The 19542-nt window shown below is 45.7% G+C and overlaps 2 protein-coding genes across 4 annotated transcripts; one reads left to right on the top strand and one right to left on the bottom strand.

The window, feature by feature from the left end:
- Nucleotides 1-2346: 2346 nt before the first annotated feature.
- LOC106744028 lies at nucleotides 2347-7456 on the top strand. Of its 3 annotated transcripts, XM_014618423.1 has the most exons (6): nucleotides 2347-2506; nucleotides 3038-3484; nucleotides 3956-4333; nucleotides 4526-4861; nucleotides 5066-5398; nucleotides 7369-7456. In XM_014618423.1, exons 2-5 carry the CDS (start codon nucleotides 3057-3059, stop codon nucleotides 5376-5378), a joined length of 1455 nt encoding a protein of 484 aa, XP_014473909.1. In that variant the 5' UTR covers nucleotides 2347-2506; nucleotides 3038-3056; the 3' UTR covers nucleotides 5379-5398; nucleotides 7369-7456. The 3 variants fall into 3 exon arrangements, with proteins under 3 accessions (XP_014473909.1, XP_014473908.1, XP_014473910.1); XM_014618422.1 differs by lacking the exon at nucleotides 7369-7456 and having other exon boundaries at nucleotides 5066-5615; XM_014618424.1 differs by lacking the exon at nucleotides 7369-7456 and having other exon boundaries at nucleotides 2347-2587; nucleotides 5066-5615.
- Nucleotides 5716-18778, bottom strand: LOC106744027. Its single transcript, XM_014618421.1, has 7 exons — nucleotides 18288-18778; nucleotides 11611-11741; nucleotides 10682-10997; nucleotides 9242-9485; nucleotides 8848-9078; nucleotides 8441-8596; nucleotides 5716-7724 (listed from the first exon to the last, which is right to left on the bottom strand). Exons 1-7 carry the CDS (start codon nucleotides 18542-18544, stop codon nucleotides 7356-7358), a joined length of 1704 nt encoding a protein of 567 aa, XP_014473907.1. The 5' UTR covers nucleotides 18545-18778; the 3' UTR covers nucleotides 5716-7355.
- Nucleotides 18779-19542: the final 764 nt, after the last annotated feature.

Below are 19542 nucleotides of genomic sequence, written 5' to 3'. Positions count from 1 at the left end.
TAGGGCGTGATTCGCGCGATCTTGTTCATCCTATCCGTTTCAGGTACGACAACCCTTCGGCTAATCGTCGCCGCCGACTAGCGAGAACTGGCCGATTGTTCACGGCCGCGCTCGCGTCGCACCTCGTGGAATACCTAGGGACACACGTGTACGTATTGGGGACACATGTGTGCGTATATTTGCACGTGCACGCGCGTATTCCCAATGTCGCGAAAAAAATATAAGAATTAACGGTGTTTCGTTGTATTTGTATAATAAGGTGTAAAGAAAATGAAAAAAAAAATGAACAATGGTGTCATTCTCATGATCATTGGGCGACTCGTACTTTATAAATGATGCTACGTACCGGGTGCATTCTAAATTGCATACAAGCGTCAGGCGCATATCCGTGTTTCCTCGTCGATGCCTCGGAATCGGAACGAGCAGTCGGCCTCGGTGAAGGGGGACAACGTCAAAAATTCGCAAAATTGAACTCTACTTGGCGGCTAGAACCACCGGTATAACATTAAGATCGGTGGTTCCGGGAGATGCACGCTCTTGAAAATTTCAAAAATTATATGTACAATTATATAACTATAATTGTAACATTATAAATATGTATGAAAAAAATTATTATGATATATTAAGATTTTTAATTATAATATTATATTTATATATAAAAAATGTATATGTACTATAATTATAATATTATAATTATATAAAAAAAATATTGATATATTATAATTTATAAATATAATACTATAATTATATTTATATATGTAATATTCACAAATTATATATATATATATATATATATATATTGTAATTTTCGAATTTTACGGTACATATTGGAGACGGAATGGGGAGTTTATTAAATCCAAGATCGGCGCGTGTCGCTCGTGTCCCAATTTCGAACACGATGAATACTGATTCTTCTAGTTCCGACGTATCGACCTTTGCGGCGGAAATTAAAATCGATGTTTGAGCAAAACGTATAAGCGAGAATAGAATGGGATCAGGTGCGTAGGGTGAGAGATAGCGTGGCGTAACGTTAAAAATCACTTTTTCATACGCATTCGCGGCGATTATCGACGACGTTTTCGGAGAAAACGGTCTCTAAAGAACTGTAAAGAATCGGATAACTAGCAAATTGATAACGGGGAAAATGGGGACTTGCTTTCGGAACGCGTTACTCTTATGTCGTTCAGCTCGCGGCTGTGATCATTTTAGAAACACCCATGTACGAACCCGAACCAGCAATCAACTTTGTGATAGTCTGTGTACCGAATCTGATGAACATCGTTAAATTAATCCCCATCTCCTCCTATAGGTAAGGTGTATAATTATTAGAGAGTCCCATCACACACGTACACGCAAAAGAAAGGGAAGAAATAAAAGCATACATATTTATTACGTCATAAAGTGATAATGAAAAATTGTGTTGTCCCCTGATTTGTATCATGTAGGCACGTTTAATAATAAATCGAAATATTATCTAAACCACTGTGCGTTTTTTCTATCAATGCTGTTAATATAATTCGGATATCTTGATATCCCGGGTACTCGGGTTATGCACATTCGCAAATATTGGATGAGTGCAAAAGTTCGTGTCCCATTCCAGTAAATGTCATTACGAGAATTATGTAGTAGCGTCATTGCTACATACACATCTATGGAAAAGTGACGTAATCAATGGTCATCAAATGACCATTGATTACGTCACTTTTCCATAGATGTGTAAGACTGTGTTTTGATTGAAGTTACGTTGTGAAGAAGAAATGTTGAAAATGAGCGAAGAAAAGTTATATTCACAGCATGTTATACTTTACAAGTTTCCCGCGTCCTGAGTCTTCCTAATAAGGCAATGCATCTCTTTACAATGACAAATCCAGGTAAAAATATTGCCGTAGGTCAAATATTTTTAGGTCAGGCGTATGCTCGATTATCTGGGTAGTCGAAATTAACAAGAACTTTCCATCTAGGACCCAGCATTAATTTCCCTCGAAGCAATGACAGATCGTCAATCCGACCGATTCAGAAAAATCTTTGGACGAAAAGTAGCTTCGTTTCTCCCTCGGGCGTGAGATATATCTCTATTAAGTCCAAACTTGTCAAGTATCACTATGATAGTGAACAGCAACGATCTTCCCATACACGTATAAGATCATTCTGTACTCCGTAATCAATGGACTCTTTTTAGATTTAGATGCGGGGCGTAAATACGTGGAACGCGCTGCTATATCTGATCTATGCGCGGTCCATAGAAAAATCCTCGTTCCCTGCGCCGTACGGAAATAGTAGCGTGTATATGCGGCCGTCTCCGGCCTATAATTAAACGCGACCACCGCGCTAGCACAGGCGCCGGTTGTTCAGTGTGATAAAGTTAGTAGCCGGTGTACGATGTTTTCGTGACACAGTGTGATCACAGTTCGAAAAATTGAAGAAATCTAACAGCGTGCAATTCCCCGCGCGTGCGAACGCCTTACATCGCTCGAGGATCGTCATTAACTCTCCGAGCGAAAGCAACGCAAGTATTTTAACACGTTGAATACCGTGATGATTATCGACGACCGGCGTTACGATACCACCACGTTGATCTACGTGTAAGGTATAATTTGATTACATATAAAATATTAAGTAATTTGATTAATTATTGAGAAATCGGTTATGTAGCCAATGGAAAGTTTCAATGAAGCGAGGTAGAAGATAGATGCGTTTGAATGATAAAAGTTACATGCCGATGTGAATTTATAGTTATTTACCGTAAAGCTTCCGAGCAATTAACAGGAGTCAATGTGTTAAGTAAAAGCCTCAGCGAGAGAAGTTTCGCCGACCGTGACACTCCACCGAGTTTTCACTTTGAAAACGCTTCGAATTTTTTTATGCGTCGCGATTCAAAACCAAATAATTCCTTGCAATCGCGCAGTCGAAGGATCGAATCGTCCTCGGGAATAAAATCGGAAAAGTTATATAACAGAGTTGAAAATTGAAAGATTCGCGTAAAAATTAAAATCAGAAAAATGAAGTAAGTTGACGAATGAAATCTGAAAAATCGCAGGAATTAATTAATTTCGCCCATGGAGACGGTTGTCGCTGCAAGTCACGGTGTGTGTCCGGTGTGCGGTAAGGACGCCACGCTGAAGTGCGGCAACTGCAAACGCGAGTTCTACTGCGACAAGTGCCATCAGTCGCGGGACTGGCCGCGACACAGGCCCGTGTGCTGCGCCTGGGAGATCCGCCACGATCCCCAGCTCGGACGGCACCTGCTGGCTACTCGGGACTTGGTACCGGGAGACGTGATCCTCTCGGAGGCACCTTTGGTCTGGGGCCCGTCGATTCACGCACAGAACCAACGGCTTTGCGTTGGCTGCGGCGGACAATGCGCCGAGATTGACGTAAGATGCGGCAAGTGCTGCTGGCCGGTGTGCAGGCCCGATTGCCTCACCGACAAAAAGAGACACGAACCCGAATGCACTCTTCTTGCACGCGCTAGAATCATTCCCAGGTAGAGCCCCTCGAGTAAGAATCCGGACATCTCTGATTTCTTGCTGATATTGGTCTGGCTCCTTATCTGATCGAAGTCGAGGATTGTCAAATATAGACCGGTATTCATAGTCGAATGTTATATTTAAGATTGTTTTAAGTTCATCCTCAAGCGATGTGCGAGTCCTTTCATTGGCTACAATGTATAATGAACACCGACCAATTTGAAATACGAATATCGACAAATATTTATAACTAAATGTTGTTCTAAAATGGAAGGATGAATAATAATAAAATAATGGAGAAAATTAATTTTTAAGAAATGAAAAAGTCTACTTTTATAAATAGTATTATATAGTATAAAATGATGAATCACATATATATTTTTCTTCCTTATATTTCCCCCGCGTAATTTTTTCTCCCTTTTTCCACGTCGGATTCGCCTTCCTGTTCGCCGTAAACCTCGCGATTCACGAGCCTGCGTGATCCGCAGATGCGACGTGCTGCTGGTGATCCGTATGCTGATACTGTGGCGCACCAAGTCGAAACGCTGGACGTCCTTGACCAATCTGCAGAGTCACGAGGACTCGCGAGGACCCGGTACAGAGGCGCACGACGAAGTAATGAACATAAGTCAGCATCTCGGCCCGATCGTGGCGATGGCGCCCGATTGTATGAGCGTCTTGCCGAAAATTTGCGGTCTGATCGATGTGAACGCGCTCGAGACCATGCCACCGGAGGGCTCGTTCGCGATCTACGAGAACGCGTCCCTCCTGGAACACTCCTGCGTGGCCAACACGCGACACTGTTTCCGCCTTGACGACAAAGGCAGGCCACGTATCACGGTGAACGCGATCACGTCCATCAAGAAGTACGTTCATATTTTGATATCGGTTTTCCACACACCCGCGCTTTGGTACATAAATAAATATATTATTAGTATCCACCGAATAAATATTGTTTATCTTTTAAGTATTTTCTTCCTCAGTGTTGATTTTTTCTAGGCTTGATTTTGATCTATCTTTATATTTTTTGCGAAGAGTTTCTTACTTTTATTTCCCAGAGGAGAGCATCTGAGTACCATGTACACGCACGCGCTTTGGTCCACGCGGGCCAGACGAGAGCACCTCCTCGCCACGAAATATTTTACCTGCCGATGCGAACGCTGCGCCGACCCGACGGAATTGGGCACGCACTTGGGCAGCTTGCGGTGCCCCTGCAGAAACGGCTTCATGCTGGCGAACGATCCTTTGAACCCGGACACCGATTGGTCCTGCAACGCGTGTCCTGGAACAGTCACATCCGCGGAAGTCGCGCAGTTGACGGACAGACTGGAGGAGGAAGTGACGGAAGTCATGAGAAAGGCGACCCCGCATACCCTCTCCGATCTTCTGTCACGGTAAAACAGCCCCGACCTCTCGTGCCTCTGTCTTGACCGTTTTCTCACTTGATCCTTCAATTTCTTCGAGCGAAATTCTACTCAGATTGTTTCGACCGTCGCTTCGAGTGAATCCTCACTCCTTTTCAGCGAGACTTCACTCCGAGGAATTTGTAGAGAGTACGTCGTCTCTAAAGTAACAGAATTAATTTATTCATTCTTTAGGCTGACGGTGCTCCTGCATCCCGGTCATCAACATTGCGTGTCCGTGAGCCACTCGCTGATACAGCTGATACCGCTGAGCGACCCTCGCAAGTTGGATTTGTGCAAGCGCATTATGGACACTGTGACCCGCCTGGACCCGCACGGCGCGCGTTTAGCGCTTTACACAGCAGTCACTCTGCGAGAGCTTGCGACCTGTCCCGGAGAAGACAGACTAGCTCATCTCTTGAGAGCGGCCTACTTCCTGCAATCGGAACCGCCAAATTCGCCCGGCGACAAGCTCCTGAGACTCATCAAACTGGAACTCAGCTACTAGATCACTAAGAATTACGAAGGGTAATTACGATTAGACTATCTCTACTTTTATTATTCGTCGTATAACATCGGGCGATGTGTTGTACAGCGTGGGTGTTCCACTATATTTTGATTACAGATTTTTTAAATCTATTTAAAGCCGAATTTTCTTCGGCGGAAGTATCGAATTAGCGATTTTCGAATTGTTGATGATTAAATTAGATTAATTAATTGTAGCAATCTCGAATTATTTGTTAGAAATTAATATCGATGATATCGCGCATTAAAATATTCGGCAACCAATTATCGCGGGACAAACGATATATATGATATTATCAACTTTGTACTGCAGTTAAAACTCATTCTGGTATATATTTTTATTCGTACGATTAAAGGAAGGAGTAAGGCCACAGTGTGAGTGTGTGTGTGTATGTGTGTGTGTTTATGCGCCACAGGGACGAATCTTATAACTTTTATTACGAATGTGTCAAGCGTGCTTTGACGTTCGCACGCCGTACGTGTACACTCGCCGTGTAAGTTACAAAAATACTCGATGTACTTATTCAAGGTAAAAAGGCGTATCGTATATATACAAGATATATCTGAACTCTACCGACAAACTTACACGATGGATTCTTTAAAAAAGAATAAGTAAAAGAGTCTCAGTAAATATAACCCCATGTTTCTCAAAACGCTTAATTTCTGAACTGCAATCTCGGTTAAAAAAAAATATTTCATCATCAATCTTGTTAGATAGATTCGTACAGCTTCTCTTCCGTTGCCATTTGCTGCCCCATGAGTGAAATGCACATCTGCAAGCTCCTCGAAAGTGTAAGCATCCATGATGTCAAGGAGAAATAATACGTTTCTTATAATTTCACTCGCAACAATAATAATATAATAATATACCAACGTAAGAAAAGTATATTAGTATTCTTAATTCGTTTATCGCGACACATTTTCTTGTAATCTTCCGAAGACTATATCCCAAAAACCAAGCTTTTGCGGACGCATGTCTACTAAAACTTTTTTATTTACTTTTTAACATAGAATTTATCCTGTAAGTTTATTCGGTAGAGTTCAGATATACCTTGCATATACATATATATAAGAATGTACATGTACATTACACAAATAGCAAAATATATATCGATGTGTGTATGGTCGCCCCCCGCGCCCACCGTGGACGCCGCGATTGTACGTTGTCGTAAAATCTAGACTAGACTGTGCCTCGAAATGCGACTGAACGTAATCCCCGAAGGTAACACTTCTCCAATCAGCTACATACACCTCTCTTCTACGATCGATCGAGAGCAGCAAGATCAACGAGAGATCCACAAGATATCTACCATATATCAAATATCGCGATCACGACCGATACTTGGTACTTGGCTCGCGAGGCGAAATTTTGAGATACAACGGATTTGTACCAAACGTATAGCGTGTCTCGATGTCATCTACTTACTTCGACGAACATCCGCCGAAACTCGAAGTTATTCTCGCGTCAGTCTCAAAAAATGAACGAGCTACGCACCCGATTCGCGTCAGAACGTCCTCGCGCGAAGATGGACAAATTTCACGGACATCGTAGATACATCTTCGTGTGCACGGGGAAAAATAATCTGACGGAACTGGCGAAATCTTACGTTATCGCAGCAAGTAAATAAATATATAGTGCGTTTCATAAGTACTATCGGTGATTTTTCAGGTCACTTTATAAAGAAACAGTTCGTACAAACACGTGTTTATATCTTCATAAGGTGACTTCGAAATTCTGTTTCTGAAATATTGGACGGTACTAAAGAAGCACCCTGTATATTTACTTACCTGCTGCGACAGGGTAAAATTTGCCGTCGCCCCTCCGAATTATTATCTTCCTCCGTGCGTCATAAATTCTCTTTTAATCAGTAACAGTTGGGGAGGGGTGTCTAAAAAAAAGTCACTAGCGGTGCAGATTATCGTCGAGTCGCTGCAGTTCGTTCAATAGGAATCATGTGGATCATGTGTCACAGGAACGTCGTGTGCGCACACCCAGCAGCGGGTAGGACAAAGATTGACCCTTCAGCTGCGCCGTGATCTGCAGCAGGTAAGCCTTGCCGGGCTGCAGCCTCGACAGCGTGAACGGCAGCGCCCGATCCTTCGGTGGGCTCCGTTTCTCCTCACAAACCTCGAACGTATACTCGGACCGTCTGCGCCGGTGGAGCCCGCACTGATCCGGAACGGTCGTGACACTCGCCAAGGACGAGGAGCTACGCAACTCCTTCACCAGGATGCAGTATTTGGCGGCGCCGGCCGGCTCCACGCCTATCGTTACCTCGTGACAGGTCCTCAAGGACCGGTACTCCCGCGGCGGATTTTTCGTCGGTATCTGCGTTAAAGAGAAAAAAAGAAACATTCTACCTGTGCTCCCCCCCCCCCTTCGGATTAATTTTAACCCGGCATCGGGGTAATCGATCTCACGATGACTCCTTCGCGCACAGCTATGAATCTCAGATCTTTGTAAATTCGTATGTGAAATAAAGCATACACTGAGAGGGAAAATATCTAAAAGATAAATAACATTTACTCCGTGACACTAACAATATATATATTTATTTATGCTAATATACATATTTCTACGCTGAAAAAAAATGTTTCCAAATGAGGAAACATACATTGTCTAAAATCTGTAGCTTTTCATGAAAGCAATTGTTTATTTCTATTGAAATGAAGGAACTTAAATTTTAGTAAATATGTCACTAGTACGCACTGCGAATAAATATTTGTTATCTTTTGGATTTTTTTTCCTCAGCGTGGCAACTCAGTTGGCTATGGGAAAAGACTCCCGGAGTCTAATCTAACATGCGTCGTGAGATTGTATAGTCAACTCTCCCATAAGAAGACTAGGATTTTCATCTTTAAAGATCCCGCGGCATGCGTACACGCGGAAACACTTACCAGCGATAAAATAAAAGTGATAACGAGCCAGTAGTCACACATACACTAGCAGTCTAGCGTGCAAAAATTGTCGAGAGTTGGAGGAAAAAGAAGAATAAAGGCTGAATGAGAGAAACTATTGCAAACGTTTCTAACGTTTTAACGTACCTGCGGATAAATGGTGGACGACTCCTGCGTGGCGAGCACTTTTATGGTGGATACTCGGACCAGTTCCTGCGGTGTGGTCGATATACGCAACGTGTACGTCTTACCGGGAGGCAGAGGAGGCACACGTAATGAGGCATATCCCACCACCTCTTTCTCCTACACGACATAGTTACACGCTTACATGCGTATCGACGCGGATCACGAGGAACACTTGGATAAGTAATAATACGCTCGGCGGCAGCGCGCCATGTACGGGGCGCAACCGGCCGCCACTCGGACAGCGCGGCATTATTAATTAATTGACTAATATCGATCATCAATTAATTATCTAATTAATTGACGAAATTCGACAAATTCGCTCGTCAGCTTAAAGTCGCGCCGATCGTCTACGTGTTAACCGTGTTTACCCGTAATACTCCTGGACCGCTCAATTTCGCCTTGACGATGCCGCCGCCGCAGGGAAGTATGTGAAAAACGCTCGAGGTGTTGTCCGGCGGCCGATAGCGGAAGTTCACGAAACCGTCCGTCTTCCGTAGATTGGCCGTGGTGTAACGACCGGTTCGCAGCGTCAGCTCCGGCTTCTTGAACCTGATGGTGTCGGTGGCGACCCGATTGGAAACGTTGTTCCGCGTGTTCACCTGTCGGATGAACGTTACGACGTTTTCAGACTCTCAGCGGGTGTATATATGTTTCCTTCTTTTTTTCTTGCGCAAACGAACAAACGAGCGAACGATCGAGCAATCTAGGATTTTACGAGCAACCGATTCGACCGGAATAATGACGGAGGTGGAGCACACCGACCACGTATAGAGTGAAGTTGTACGTAGTGTCGTATCGCATTCTGTGGAGCGTCAGCTTGGTCTGCCGTACACAGTGCAGCCCTTCCGGGACGCCCCGATGATGGTATTCCTTCGAGGAGGAGCCGGTTCTCGTGGTGTGCGGGTGCGTCTTAAGAATGTTCCGAGCGGCGCAGAGCGTCGACGGCTGCGGCTGCGTGCCGGACGTCACGGCTAAACAGTAGTTGGACAGGTGAGGATCCACATGGCTGGAAAAACAAAGACGTTTCGGCTGGAAATCGTGGCGGGACGCGGCCGCGTCCGGAGAGTACAGGGAGGGGATTCTCGCGCTTTGTAAATTCGTCGAACGATGAGGAAAGACGGAGAGGGGGGAGGAAAGGTGTCGGAAAGCATCTCTCGTCCAGAGATAATTACGAGACACTCGCAGCCGACACTCGGACCTGTGTTCTCGCTTGCGCATTCTCGCTAATTAAATTCTTGGCATCCGGACGTCTATAGAAACTCTCATCCGCCTTGCCGACGAAGTCGGCTATTCATTATGCGCGCGACACCTCGTTAAATATCGGAATCCGTATCGGGATTGCGAGCCGCGTCGTTCGGATTTTCACCGAGAAACATTCGCGGGGGATAGAGGAGGAAGCGGGAAAGAGGAAAATCGCGCACGGAAAACGGAATGTTGTGTGGCGATCGAATGGACCGACAGCGCCGTAATTGGAGTTAATCTTGTTGACTCGATAGCAGTATCATCGAAACTGGTACTTGAGATATTGAGACAATGTGTGATGTATTAGTTTCAATAATATTCCGAGTGAACAATAAGTAACGATGAGACGTTACATCAAAATTGCAATTTCCCACTTGACGATATAACTGTAATATAACTGTAATGTTCGTGTATCATATTACATTTACATTGTTCAGCGGAAAGTTATGAAAAGCAATTACTAAAATTATTGTCTCTTATCATTTTTCACTTAACGATGCAACTGTTACGTGCAACGTGTGTTATATTACAATTATTAAGTGGAAAAATATATCAGTAACTAATGTTATTGTTATATTTACACTATAACATTACGACAAGTAACGACAACGTCAGATCAAAGTTAAATCTCGCACTCGACGATGTAACGTTATATTACAATAACATTGTTGATTCGACAACTCCACCTTTGACCAATGTCATGTTGTATTTTTATTATCATATTTATATCAAAACATCACGACGATTATGTAATATTGATTAGTGTTGTCGCTACTTGACGCTTCCTGGAGATGTGATCGAAACAAACATATCACTTTCTCTCTCAATATCCCATCGGTATTAGTTTCGATGAGACATTGCTATTGAATCAACAAGATCGATCCCAATCGCCGTCGAGCAGATCCATCGATGCGGCGGCACCGTTTTTTCCCGCGCGGGGACTCGCGTTGGTGGTGGTACCTTTTGTTCCAGGATACCGTCAGCCGGCGCTTACTCCGTCGCTGCTGAAACCTCAGTGAGCGATGCCGGTGCTCCTTCTCGTTCGCGTAAATGCCCGGCACGTGATCCAAGGAGGTGGACGTCGCGTACAGGAGGACGGTGCCGGGCGAGCGCCTCGCCGAGTCGTCGTTGCCCGCCACCGACTCCACGGACTTGATCTCGAACCAGTAAAGACCGGCCCGCGTCTTTGGTATCGTGAAATTTTGGTCGTCCGCGCCTTCGTACGTGAAGAGAGGTGAGCCCGGCTTCAGGGTCTTCACGGGCCACCGCGTTTGCGCTACGTGGTAAATTGATTCGGAATCATTCAACCAGCCCGTAGCGCGTATTACACGAGTACCCGATTATTTCAGGCTCATCGTGCACGAGGTGATTACGAACAGTACTCTATTAAGTATATTGCGCTCCTCCTCTCTCTCTCTCTCGGACGTACTCAAGAGTTACTCTCTTTCCGTGATACCGAAAGCTCGCGTGTGGTTTTGTCTTCCATAAAAAGAAACGAAAGATAAGAAACGCAAGAAAAGGAAGAGGAAAAAAGAAAAACGAGAGGTTGATCGCAAGTTCTCACAAAGTAACGATAACAACGTTGGCCATTGGCGCTTTGGAAATATCGAACAGGCTATCGATCAGATGAGCGACGTACGAATGGCGCGTCCGCGTAAAAAATCAAGACTCTACTCTCGGAAGCTAAATATTTGCCGACGGTTCTCGAACGGTTCTCTCGCGATTATAAATCAACGGGAGAGGAGATTGGCCAATATAGGAGGCGACTCCGCCGCCTCGCTAAATATTTACATAAATCGCTAATACCAAACAAAACGATAAAATGCCGGCGAACTGTTTGCCAGGACTTATAGCCGGCGGCTATCAAGAGCGAGCAGGATTTCACGTACACTTTATTCCTTCCGCTTCCTGATCGTTTTCGGGCGGCTCCACGTAACTGACCGTCCATGAGATCGGGCCGCTGCACGGGCTAACGAGTAACGTGAGAGGGGGGCCTTCTCGTGGACTCAGGTAATAGAACCTGCAAAAATTTCATCTGCATCCAGTTTGATATTGGTGTTCGCGGCATATCGAACGTATGCTAACGTCGCGCGGTTTCGCGACGCGACGAAGTGCATCCGTCCGAGTATCTCTCGCTTACTTTTTGTCGCAATTTTTCAAACATTCCAATATTCGCACAGATTCTCGCGTCTACTTGTATCTCTATCGCTCATTTCGACGGCTGCCGCACGGAGAGAAAGATTCGTTGAATTAACGTGACAATGAATGAAACCGAATGTATTTTCGTTGAAGGAAACGAAATTTCTACACCGAAAGGAAAATATGCTACATTAAAGGGAATATTTGCTAAGAGTATTGGAGTAATTCTTTTATTTGAATGTAACATTGTTTTCTTTCAATATCCTTTGTCTAGCTTGTCTAGTTATCCGTTGTCTAGCTTTCGACTCCGACCGTCTGGATATATTTAAATTCAGGTAAATATACTATTAATCTCCAATGTTACAATTATTAATTTTTCGAATGATAACAAATAACAAAAGAATGTACTGCAGATTCGTAACTATTTACTCCGTTACTGCCTTCTGATTACCGGGATATTATCTGTGAATACAAGTATTCGAATACTCGAGTAATATCTGCGAATGTGTGTACCCGGACATCCGGATATTACAAAAAAGACTCGGATATCGAAGCCCGCGGGTATTACCTGGGTATCGAATCACCCGGATTATGCCGATAGCACTACATGTGTCTATATGTTCATATCACGCCTTTAACGAAAGAAATTCTGGCCCTACTTTAAGCCTTTGATTCTACACAATAGGAGCTAAGACAACAAAATAGAAGATTCTAAAACAAATTTTAATTCTAATAATATAATTTACTCCTATGGAAAAAAAATGAGTATCAATTCAAGACTAATATCCTCATATATAAACAAGAATATAATCTTATATGAAAATAAAACTTATTTACACAAAGAAATTGTATATAATTCTACTAAAAATATGATATTCTTATTATTCAAGAATAACTTTTATAAATCGAGAAGAACAAATATTGGATATGGAAAGAACGATATCTTCAAACCGATACAATTCTTCGTTTGAAGATATCGTTATATTTTCTTTGATTTAATTATCTTTGATTATAGAATTTTTGCTTGTAAACAATTTTTATCTTTCCATAAGATTATATATTCTTGTTTATGTATAAGAATACGAATTTTGAATTGATATTAATTTTTTTCTACTTTGACTCTGATGACGTTTTAAGATTTATATTTTGGCTGTTTCAACGTCCAAATAGTCAAGACGTCAAAAGGTTGTTCAAAATAGCGTGAAAATTCATATGCAAAATTCATTGCGGTTCCGGGGAGAAGTTAATAAGCGTCAGTGTATCGTCAAAATAGGTTTTTATTAGTCTATAGGCCATCTATGCAGATACAAACTGTCCTTAAGAGCGTCAAGGTAGCATCAAAACCCGACTCGGGGATTGAAGCGCGCACGATTCCATATCCGATGCATTCTTCGCGATGCTGAACGCTGTCGTAAAAATCGTCGCCGCCGACTTATCGACGTTAACCCCGGCGCGCATAACTCGCAAGTCTCTCGTTATCATAATCGTCGTCGATCAGCAGCGTTAATCCGACGGGGAACGCCGTTGCGGATATTGCATATCGTAATCGACATAATTACCCGGTAGTCCCGGCGATCCTGAAGTCACGCAACAACACATGTATACACGCGCACACGTCCGCACATCGAATTCACCGTGCCGTTAGATCTAGTGCTGTTAGGATAAATTCTGTACCTGAGTACACCCAAACTCGCGGGGTAACCGTACTACGGGATTCTATCCCAGAATAACCGGGCACACGGAACTAAACTAAAACATTTCTGTGGACGAAATCACGGTTTCCTTTACATAAATATATTCTCGTAAATCCGCGTATAAAATCTTAAGGTAAGATCAACGAAATGTGAACGCTCAAGGGAAACATATATGATTCCGATAAATTTTTTTCTTTTTTTAGGAAAGAAGCGAACGTTTTATCAGTTTATATTTTATTTCACCGTATTTAGACGTGAAATCTAAATATTTCGCAAAGCACTTTTTCTTGACATTACCTTCATAATTGCCTTTAATAAATAAAGAGAAATAACAGTAGAAATAAATAATCGGATACTCAGATATCTCGATACCCGGATAACTTCCGAGAAACATCCGAGATATCTGAATATTTGGAACTGACATCACTAAAAGATCTAATAAATAAATATTTCATCACGGTTTTCTTCACGAAAAGTGATCTATTGGAATGTCAGTGTTCTGTGTATAGCTTTTTACTTTTTGCGTGCGTAGTGAGTCCACGAATTTCTGCGATAATGCAATTAATAATTTAGATTTGTAGTCTTAATTTCCTTTATGAACCAGATGATAATACTAGCTACAAAGCTGTTGTTTAAAACATCTAAAATATCCAACTGCACTTTTCCTGTGATTCCCTTTCTCACACTATCCATACAATATATCAGTTGATCGACCAGTAACGTATATTTGTATATATTATTATTGCACCTAATGTGACTTGTGAGATGTTCTTCTCCAAACCGTCAGTCATAATACAAAAATACTTAAATACGATATACCCGAGCCGAAATACTCTAGCTGGAAGTGGAAAGCATTGTTGAAGTCATGTGTAAATGTTGTGTTTGGAACTCAGCCCATACGCGTGCGACCGAAAATTCCTAGTGACCCTAGACCTAGTGAGAGTCTAGAGATTATGTATTTTTTTCTTATGATCCAGGAATGATGACTCTACGCCCACCCTGTCCTTTCACTTCTCTCTCTCTCTCTCTCTCTCTCTCTCTCTCTCTCAGTCTTCTTCTCAAAAGTTACACCGGTTAAGTCGCACGCGGTCTCAACGACGTCGCTCTTTTTCCCCACCGCCCCCGCTTTCCCTCTCGCGCTCTTCTTCACGCCGTCTCGAGAGCGTCGCATTTTTTCTTTTCTTTTCCGTCGATGTCGACGACGCGCGCGGTTCAGCCCGTTGGCTTCCGAGCGTCATCGTCGTCGTCGTCGTCGGCGCACGTGCTCTTCTCGTTCGCGTCTGGCGGTGAGACAGCTATTGTAAAATTAGCGTCGGGACACAATGCCGGCGTCGCGGCGTCTGGGGTCGCACAGCCACGACCCCCGTGGTCTAAATCCGGCATCGCGGAGTCGTCCTGAGCGCGCAAGAGAGAAAGAGAGCGGCGGAGGGAGTCCCGAATTGATCCTGTTAGTCGGTCTACTCGCTCCCGCCCCCGTCCCTCTCTCCCGTCCTCCGTCCGTCTCTCCTCTTGTCGCGCGGCTCTGCCGCGTGGAGTTTCGTGGAAAGTCGCGACCGAGATAGGTAGGGCGTTTTACGGCGCGTGGCGTCGCGACGCTCCGGCATCGCGAGAAGAGCGAGCTCGCAGGGGAAGCTGCGGACAGGTGAGGACCACGGGCAAAGGTGACGGGTAACGTCGACACGGAGGAACGAGCACGGAGACACGTCGGAGTCGCTCAAACGAGTACGGTTTTTCAGGTTTCGAAGCAACCCACTTTTTCCCCCGTTTTCCGCCAATTGTTTTTATCTCTCACCCAGGCAGTACATGTTAGTTTTATAATCGTATGAAAAAAATGGGAAGAAAACCCGTGGCAAGTTTTAATTAAGCATACCTGAATTTTTCTAAATGAATTTTTGTACCCCTGGGACTACAATCAAAGAAATACGCCGGAAAATGTGGAAAACGGTCTTTTTCCGAAATTTCGAAGATATAGAAACGAGGCTGGATCTCTAGGTGGTGGGATCGATGACGGACAAAATGGAACGAAGGTCGATACTCCACGGGTCGTCGCTTCCGGCGGCGTGTGACGTTTTATGCAAAAGACGCCGTTCAACGATAGAAATTGATGGCAGCGGATGATATTTTAGACTTTCCCGGTTCGGGTAAATATTCAATTTGATCTTCGAGTTAGCACCGCGTTCTTCGTGCGCCTGTCGCTGACGTTTTGTGAATATTTCAGTTTCGGGCCGTTTCTCGCCCCGAAGAAACGAACCGAGATGGTCGGGCGAAACGTCGGCAGTAAGTCGACGATGGACTCGCGGTGCTAACTCGAAGACCAAATTGAATAGATGACAACAGATCTCGCGGCACGTCAGAATTCACGGCACGTAGTACACCGGTGATCGTAGAGCCGGTGTCGTGACCTTCGAATAGAGCGTCCGCGCGCGTGCAGCTATCCGAAGCGCGAAGACCGCGAAAGAAGCGTCTATTAATGATGGCCCGGTGAAGTTCAACGGACGTGGTCGCACGTTGTTGTCGGGGTGAAGTACCTCTACCCTCACGCGAGTGAAATCTAGGAACAATGACGCGCACTTCTCCCTCCGGACTTCCCGTCCCGACGTTGCTTCGATATTCGTGATTTCGGTGAAGGCTTCATCGGAGATTTCCTCGTCGATGACGACCAACCCGATCAGCTATATAAATACCTGGTCGTCGTAAAATTGAGGCATGCAGGCCACGAATGGAGGGGTGTAATTCCGCACCCCGGTCTCAGCCGGAGTTTCGTGGAAACCATCTGATAGGAGGACTTTATGACGCGTAACGTCGCGACGGATCGGACCATTAGACGCCGCGTGCGTATTGTAAGGGCGCAAGGGAAAACGAAGGCAATCCACCTCCATCGCGAGCGACGCTCGGCATGGCCTTCGCTTTCCCTTATCGTTCGAGCAAATTTCGAGTAATTGTCAGACGTGGGGAAATTCAAAGTTAAAACCCGCGTTTTTTCCCCTCCAGCCGTGCAAATTCAACCGTCGAACTGATTATCGCGACATTTTTCCACTTGGCGTCCGTAACCTCGCCGGCGGGATAATAAATAAGAATGGTAATAAGAAAATAAGAAATTTAATAGGAAAATTTTATGCCGGAACGATGAAAGAACGGCGAACACTTTTTTAACGGGAAGTATCTCGTCAAAACGATGAGAATAGCGGTAGAAATTTCTCAATGGAAAGATCTCCTATTAAATTGACGAAAATAGCGGTGGAGATTTTTTTTTTTTTTTTATAAGAAACATTTCTCAACACGACGGAAATTGCGGTTGGAAATTTTCGACGGGAAAATTTCTCCGTTAAAACGACGGGAAACAACGGGGGACATTTTTCAACGATAAAATCTTCCGTCGAAGCTGTGGAAGTGGCGGGGAAAATTTGTCAATGGGAGTACTTTCCCGTCGAAGCGGTTGGCCGGAGCGCGACTTTTGCGACACGTGTGTCGTCGCGACGAATCGCATCTGCTGCCTTGACCGCGTAACGCGCATCAACGTTACATCTCGCCGTTATCCGGCGTGCCGCGAACGAGCGAAAAAGCCGGGCTATGTAGCCACGCGATATAGGTCGAATGTATCGAATCGCGCGAGTACAAAGCACGAGCAAAATGTGCATCGGATTACGTGCACGAGCGTTCGCTGTGTGGTTGACGATACGCGGCACGGGGTGCGTGACGTTCCTGTAAACGTTCGCGGTTCCCCCCGTTGTGCGTATCGAGCAAACAATTTACACACTCAAAAATAGTTGCTTAAATATTTCGCGCCGCCTAAAGGCATACGCGCGCGGCTCGCTCGGCTATAATTGCGCGTGCCAATTCTGCCGCGCGGCGATTTATCGGAAGCGAAATGCAATTAAACCGCCGCCGGATCTTTTCCTTCTGCAAATCCGCGGCGATCGCGCGACGGTGTAATTGTCGACTACTTCAAATGTGAAATTTCAAACTAATAAAGTCGCGATGCCGTAGAGCTTAATACGCTTCGTAAACAGTTCGTCCGTCAGGATGACGATGGACTGTGGAATTCGACAAAATTAATACAAACAGCATTGCGTATAATTAAAATACAAGTTAAAGAATATTAAAATGTCAAATATTGAATAAAGTACTGGGAAGCCCGCGAGAGGAACTCGAACGTTGGGTCATGCGGTCCAAGCGGCACTTTGGACGACAATAACGCGCCGGCGCGCCGAATCTTGAATAAAAAAAAGGGAAAATCTGTGAGAAAAGCGAACGGACCGATCATTCGTAAGCGAGTCCACATCGCATCGATCGAGATTCAATTCCCAACTGGATCCATACACTTCTCGCTCTCGCGAGCAAAACGTAATTCGTTCAAGTACCACGATTCGTTCCGCCGTTGAAACGTTAAAACGTCGGAAAATTAAAATGTTAAAACGTCCGGAAAGTCGAAGGCGTGCCATTGAATCTTCGTCGACAATAACGTCATACGCAAACATCATACGCTCGATCGGACATACTATGCGACTGCGACGATGTCTTAATTATCCGGGCTAAACGTGCCAGCACTTTTCTCGGATAATTAAACGCGGCGGACGAGGAGCGCGAACACCGCCGCCAATAAAACGTAGGGCGGCATCCGACTCTCTCTCTCTCTCTCGCTACCGTCTTAATCTAAAATCGAGGCTGTCGCAGAAACATCACGAGTACGAGAATCTTCGCGGCAACGTAACAGCGATCTGCCGAATACTCACTGAGACACGTTGCCGGGTCTGATGGTCGCCGGTATCTGGTACTCGGGGTGCAGCACGCCGGTCCGGTTGAACTCCTGGACGCGGGTCGGCTTGTCGGCGCCGAACGGTCTCAGGCTGCCGATCGCCCGGTACGATTCCTGTTGCTGCTGCGATTGCTGCTGCTGTTGCAGTTGCTGCAACAACTGCCTGGCGCAGAACGGGCAGCCACGCGCGATCGACGCGAGGATCATCAGGATGCCGATGATGAGGTGCGACATGACGGTCTCGTGGATGACGACGGTGACAGCTACGGTGACGACGAGGACGACGACGACGATGGTGACGGCGACGACGACGACGTCCGTCGTCCAGTGGCGAAGGAGTTCGACTGTGTGCCGAACGAGCGAGCGAACTGCCGCCGCCACCACCGCCGCTGCCGCCGCCGCCGCCGCCGCTTGGGAAACCACGCCGGCGGCCGACGAAACAAAGTGTAACCCCTCTCGCTTCCTAATCGGACGACTTCGCGTTCGCCCCCCGTGTTCTGGAGGAAACCCTCCTCTTCCTTCGTCCCGTCCGCGCCTTCTCTGTCCGTGCCCTCGTCATCTTTCTCCTCCTCCTCCTCCTTCTCATCCACCTCGCCTACTCACCTTCCTGTCCCGCCTGACCCCGTGCGACGGGCTTGTTACCCTTTCGCCGTGCGCGTATCCGTGAGCCCGTGCGCGCGAATTCGATAGGCGCGCGCCCCCCCGGGAATCGCGCGGAAATTCAGATTCCGTCCGACGCCCGTGGGGAATTCGCGGCTCCGTTCGTTTGATCCGTCGGTTCTTTACTTTTCTTCAACTTCGCGGTGGGAACCGCGTTGTTCCCGACGCGCTGAGCGCGCCGGTCGCAGGAGCGAAAGGCGCGCGCGCACGTTCGTCGGAGGATGCAACGACCTCTCACTCCTGAAATAAACGCATCCTCCTTAATCACCTCATTTCGGCCCGTCATTTTTCTCTTACCTCGCATAGACGCGTCACGAGATCACCGCCGGGGTGAGATCGGCCGGGGGGGGGGGGGGNNNGGGGGGGGGGGGGGGACTCCGAGGTACCAGCGGGGCCGCTAACGATACTCAGATCGAGTTTGCGAAATTCGCACCTCCCGCCCACGCGGCGTGCAACGTCTTCTCGATGAGAAAGAAGGTGATTGTCGGCTTCGTACGGCGGTGGGTATCGGCTGGTTAAGGTAAAACAAGGTGGACGGTCTACAGTGAGGAGGGGGCGCAGGGGGGCGGAAC

This window comes from Dinoponera quadriceps, unplaced genomic scaffold, assembly GCF_001313825.1.
Source record: "Dinoponera quadriceps isolate SergipeBrazil2010 unplaced genomic scaffold, ASM131382v1 scaffold1252, whole genome shotgun sequence".
Classification (NCBI taxonomy): Eukaryota; Metazoa; Arthropoda; class Insecta; order Hymenoptera; family Formicidae; genus Dinoponera; species Dinoponera quadriceps.
Note: the sequence above shows the minus strand (reverse complement) of the source record. Positions and strands in the feature narration are given on the sequence as shown.